Source organism: Nanorana parkeri, unplaced genomic scaffold (genome assembly GCF_000935625.1).
Source record: "Nanorana parkeri isolate BGI_ZX_2015 unplaced genomic scaffold, ASM93562v1 scaffold5, whole genome shotgun sequence".
Lineage (NCBI taxonomy): Eukaryota > Metazoa > Chordata > Amphibia > Anura > Dicroglossidae > Nanorana > Nanorana parkeri.
Window position 1 is genome coordinate 4661904 of NW_017306273.1, and position 6199 is coordinate 4668102.

Genomic DNA, 6199 nt, shown 5'->3' on the forward strand with positions numbered 1-6199 from the left:
GGGGGATCAGGTAGTTGATGTGACAATGGGGGGCTGCTGTAGTATCAAGGATTGCGGGTGATAGATGGTTAAAAACCAAACTCAATTTGAGACATCGGTTGAGGTCAGCAGGTCATGTGTATGGTGAGGGCTCAATCGCGCCAGCGCGTGCGGGCGCTGGTGTACGTTGCGTAGGGTCATTGAGGGGCGCTGTAGTGCGTTGTTTCAATGCATTGTGCTCTTGAGTTGCACTGCGTAAAAATGCATGCATGCTTCACACTACAGCACATGTATGATGAGCCCGAGCTGCATTGATCTGCATAGGTAGATGCAAGCTCAGCACAAGGCTACATAGAGTGGAAGTCTATTGTTTTCTATATGTCCAGGTCACACCATTAATGATGACCCCGGGGGTCAATCGGTTGCAGCAAGTGCATTCGCCACACCGCCAGTTATACTGCACAAAGGGCCAGGGAATGCTCCCCGCCGCAGCTCAAAAGTAGTAGTTCATATTGACTGAATATTACAGCCGCACTTATCCTGGGAGAGGGAGACTAGAATGAGGGAGCAAACAGGTGTGCTGCATGCTTAGTGCTGACAAGGAACATGCTGATAGGAGGAGAAAGCAGAGTAAACAGAGAGATGAGCTCATCAGTCTTCTGCTGCTCCTTCATTATCCAATCACAGTCTTGGGGGAAGGTGACCCTGCTGTAGTGTTTAAAGTGACACTAAACTCCGGAGTTAAATCTTAAAAACACATTCAGGCACCTTAACTATGAACAGCAATGTATCTTATTTGTGTATTACTCGGCTGCAGATCCTCCAATCATCTCTAAATTGGTGCTGACTAGGGGTGAGCCGAACACCCCTGTGTTCGGTTCTAATTCGAACATGGAAAAAGTTCTAACTCGAACTTAGAACTCAATGCAAGTCTATGGGGGTAGAACTCAGAAATTTAAATGTCCCCATTTTGAAGCCTTATATGCAATTTATTGGCCATAAAAAGTGTATGGGGATCCGGGTACTGCCCTGGGGGACATGTATCAATGAAAAAAACACTTTTAAAAAATACAATTTTTAAAGGAGCAGTGATTTAACATCACTTAAAATGAAACATTAAAAATGAAAAATTCCTATAAATATGGTGCCTGGGGGGAGACATCCCATAATGTTCGGCGAACGCTAGAACATGCAATGTTCGAGTCGAACCTATGGTCGACTCGTACATGCAGCCCATCCTTAGTGCTGACACTGTCCTTCCTTCTGGAGGGGGGCTACTTATGTTCCCCATGGTCCCTGTGTGTGATGTAGAGTAGTCACCGCCCCAAGCTCACTCCCAGGATGGGCTACAATCTCAATTAGGAATGCACCGATATCGGTTTTTCGGTATCGAGTGCGAGTACCGATGGTTTTTTTTCCGGTACTCGCCGATACCGAGTATCGGTGCCGTGTGCCCCGATTATCAGGAAGTCGGGCGCCGCATCATGACCCGTCGCCCTGCTTCCTGATTGCCTCTGCAGTCGCTGTTCTAATCAAAAGAACATCGGCTTCACTTCCTGAGGCTGCCTGGCTTTCTGACCAATCAAAAGTCATGAGGTGCCATCCGGCTTCCTGATTGGTCAGGAAGCCAGGCTGCCTAGCAACAAGTGAAGCCGGCTTCCTAGCCAATCAGGAAACCGGGGGCACGTCATGACCCGCCTCCCGGCTTCCTGATTGGGAAGGAAGCCAGCTTCATGCTCCATCGGCACTGCCGGTCAGGGGGTGGTCTCCCTCTGACTGGTATCGGAGGTAAGTATCGGAGCATTTGGGCGAGTATGAGTATGGGAAAATCAGGTCAGCAACCTGGCTGCACTGTCTGGCAAGTTTGTGTAAATCTCAGGAATGGATAGACAGATATACAAATCCTTTGGCAGGTATAACAGCCCCTACGTATGAAGCTCATCTGTGTATTAGGCTGTGTGGCTGGATTTCAGCTTTAAAGATTTTTCTGGTGGCATTGCTCTACTGTAACGGAGACTTTGCTAGTAATTCATGTGATTTTTATCTCAGAGAAGCAAATAAAAATGTCATGTTCCTTAAGAGCGCCGTCTGATGTCTGCTGGTAGCCTAACTAGAGAATGACCCGGCATTCAATATTATGTGAAACTGCATAGTTAAAGGGGCAGTCCACTAAAATGTATGTTTCTGTGTTTGGTAGGAGAGATATACAGATACATACATGCTCCCCTCCTCCTCCTCTTCAGGGAGAACCAGCATCATCTTAAAGTCACCCTATCATTAGATGAACAATTAGACCTGGTACTGCACCTGCCTCCCCACCGGCACTGCCTATCTTCTGTCTCTTGACAGAGTCACTTTACCTAATAGATTAAAACACAGGCACTAAGAAAAGCATAAGGTGCATTACGGGCTGGTCATCGGGCATACCCGGTGGGCCAAGGTGAGCCAGGTCACACAGAATCAGGCAGTGGCGCCTTCCTAATCAGGCAATCTAGGTGGCCGCGAGGCCTCACGAGCGGCTGCCTAATAAGAGAGCTGCCCGGTAGAGGAGTGTAGGGCCCAGTGAGATGCGGTCCGGCCAGCCAGCAGGAGGTGGAGGAGAAGCAGCGGGCAGCTCAGGGCTGGCATGCAATCTGAGGGATGTCCTGGAGGCAGGCTGGGCACTTCAGGCTGCGGGTAAGTGGAGCAGCACATGTGTGATGGGAAAAAGACCCCGCAGAGCCCACCATAGACCCTGCGCAGCCCACTATAGACCCCGCACAACCCACTATAGACCCCGCACAGCCCACTTAACCTAAGACCCCGCACAGCCCACCACCATAGACCCCGCACAGCCCACCATAGACCCCGCACAGCCCACCATAGACCCCGTACAGCCCATCTGGGATGCTGGTGATACAGGGCGCGCCTGTTACAATTTAAATAGGCACTTGCTGTATCCAGGGACTGATAGGTTAGGCAAAATGTCTTAAACAGTTAGCGGTGGTGGCAAATTTAGATTAGGGGGATTGCCGGAGTTTAGCCTTGCCTAGGGCAGCACAAAACCAAAATTCACCACTGGTTGTAACATCTACATATAATAGAGAATAGTGATTCCATACCTCTAATATATATTATTTGTTTCAAAGACAACAAATTCAGTCCACTGAAATCTAAAAAAAAATGCTTTGTAGCAATATCCCAAATCGATTGTTTTTGCATTTTTATCCACAGTGATGATTTTTTCTTCTATTTTGCAGGTATAGCTCTAAATAAGTGCAGAATGAAGACATTTTTCTATCCATCTGCTTAACTGACCACCCTCCAAAGATGTCTGGCCAAGATGTCCCCAGCCAATTATGTCGAGAGGCCAACCAACATCTTACCCAAGAAGAATTCTCATTGGCCGCTGCGTTCTTTATGGCAGCATTTAGCTGTAATGCGCCCATTGCTCTTCAGAGAGTCAAGTCTCTGGATGATGAACAGCACCAGGAAATGATCAATACTCTGGAGAAATGGTGCTTAGGGGATGCTGAAATACCAAAAATAAAGTGTGATGGCATGGCCATTGTATCACTCAATCCTGGGATTGCGGCGGTGTTCCTTTCTACGATCTGCCCAAACAATATTGCGTCCTCTTTGTTTAAAATGGGCACGTTCCTTAGAACGGGTCGCTACGAAGATGTGGTGAGCAGGTGCAACTCGTTACTGAACACCCACCCCCAGCATTCCTCCAAACTTTTGTTGACCCGAGGTCTGGCGTGGATTTTGTCTCAAACCTACTCAAGAAACGGGGTTGTTGATTACATTCAAGTGTTCACCAAGTACAAGGACGAGGCCAGGCAATATATCTGCACAAAGCAAAGAGAATATTTGCCTCAAGTCATTCGTGCTTTCCATGACTACATTTCCTCTTATGAAAACAATAACACGGAAGGAAATATTAAAGTTGTGCTCCATGATTGTTACAGTTTTCTGGCCGCGTTGGCTCCCGATGACCTCCAGATATGTAAGACTCAAGCAGCTTACTTATTTGAGGAATGTAAATTTGAAGAATGTATAGCCGTGTATTCTAGAGCCATCGAGGCCTTGTCTTTAGAAACCAAGATCAAAGAGGAGAAGATATCTTGTCTTCTGGTAGATCGGGCTGCAGCCTACTATTCTTTGGGTTGTAGGACAAAAGAAATGGTACAGGACTTGGCCCAGGCCTTCAGGGTCAGCCCAGCTCATGCCAGGAAAAGGTTCACAGAGATCTTTTCCAGTGCAGATGTTGCAAGGGTGATGGAGCGTTCCAAGGCTTGTATTGAAATGGAATTTGGAGACTTCCGAGAAGCTGTTCGCGCTCATACAGAGCTCAGATCTGACATTGGTACGGACCTCCTTCTACCGATCATGCAAGCTTTGCAGTTTTTAATTCAGTGCTGCCCAGAGAGCAGGCGTGAAATGAACATCCGTTTGGCAGACTGCAAACTTTTAGCCGGGGACTTCCGAACCTGCTTGGACATCTGCAACCAGCTGATTAACTCCGAGAAGAAGACCTATCAGAACACCTTATACGTTCTACGAGGCTTTTGTCTCTTCCACCTCAATGAACACCAGCAGGCCTTGAAGGACTTTCAGAATATTATAGAGGATGAGTCACCTCATCCGTCCAGTTGCATCAAAGCTCTTTGCGGGAGAGGACTGGTCCGAATGGTAAGTGGTAGCACGTATCTGACCGCCCTAGACTACATTACAGCCTGCAAACTTAAACTGGATGAGACTTTCCTTACCACTAAAACCTATGTGCCATGGAACCAAAGAGGTCTTCTCTATAAAGTGTTGCAGGAAGAAGGTGAGAAGGTGCTACAAAAGAAGCCCTCCGGTGACTCCGGTCGTAACCTCAGTAGGAAAAAGACAGGAGAGAAAGATGGAGCTTCATCCAAGGAATGGTAATATTCTATAAATATGCTACAATTCTATTACAGGCAATTTATGGTAAGTTTAAAGTTGACTTATAATCGTATCCACATAAAAAAGTTCAGTTAGTTGTTTGACTGTTTAGCTTGTCTGGTCCTCCTTTCAATGAAGACTGTGATACCTTCGGATATGGACAGCAATGGGGGGAGCATAGAGCAGCTCCTAAACAAACTATTTCAACCATGTTATTATACTTTAAATATTCCAGCAAGACAATTTATATAACTCTATTGACATTTGTTTATTAAAGATACTCAGTCACTTAGCCCATTGAGGAATGCTTTGCCTTGCCCCCTCTACGCCATTTCTCTAATGGAGGGAAGAGTCCAAACCATGTGCAAGCCATGTAGGATGGAGAAAGAGCTTACACAGGGTTATCAACATCACCATCAACTTCACGTGATCATGTTTGGTCCCTGCGATTGGTGGCTCAGGCCTCAGCACTGTAACCTGGGAAGAAGGGGAAGAGGTATTTACTGAAGCTCCAACAGTGGGCAGTGAGGTAGTGGTGACATTAAGGGGGTGGGGGTTGTTCTTTTAACAGTCTCTGTCATTCGCCCTAAATTGACAAATCGACAGAGTGTCATTAACGTTTAAATATGGGTCCACCTAAGAGTTTCAGCCACCTTGCATATACAACTTGGTCAGAAGTATGAATTATTGTGCCACTGATATGTGGCACCATATGTACAGTACGTTTTACATAAAAAAGCGCCTGCACCTTTTTTTTTGGGTAAAAAGGGCATGCCCAGTTGGCGCAAGTGTTTGGGACTTTCCAGGACAGAAGTACAGGCACTGTTATAAAACCTGAACCAACACTCCACCCCTGCTGAAATCACAACAGTCCATAGTGTTACTGAGGGGATAGTGCAGGCAAATGGAAACCCCTTACATATATCTGTCTGTCGGGGTGTTCTGTTTGGGGTGTAAGTTGTAGGAGTTTTCACATTTCCTACACCTGTGCTGTTGTATTTTTGAACTTTTTTTATCACACTGCAAGTATATAAAGTCTATCAAAAGACTTTCCTCCAAAAACGGGAACTGTAGGTTCCGGGAGACTCAGGTGTCTCTCTGAGAACAATGAATGGGATATATATGCCCACCCTAGAAAGCAGCAGATCCCTAGGCTATGTACTGTGGTTGATGGAATACCAGTTTGTTGTCCATTAACAGATATATACTTTACAATAATAGCTCAAATTTAGAACTTACTGAAACATTGTTTCCTTTAAGAAACTATGACAGCATACCGTGTGGGTCTTCTATCTATGTGCCCCATGGT

General features: G+C 46.2%; 1 protein-coding gene across 1 annotated transcript in view; it reads left to right on the top strand.

Annotated features, from left to right (window-relative positions):
* Positions 1-3234: 3234 nt before the first annotated feature.
* The window catches only part of TTC34 (tetratricopeptide repeat domain 34), a 36894-nt gene continuing 33929 nt past the window's right edge, over positions 3235-6199 (top strand). Inside the window, exon 1 of the mRNA XM_018552291.1 lies at positions 3235-4889. Within this exon, the coding sequence (XP_018407793.1) occupies positions 3289-4889 (1601 nt within the window). The 5' untranslated portion in view covers positions 3235-3288. The remainder of the gene's footprint in view (positions 4890-6199) is intronic.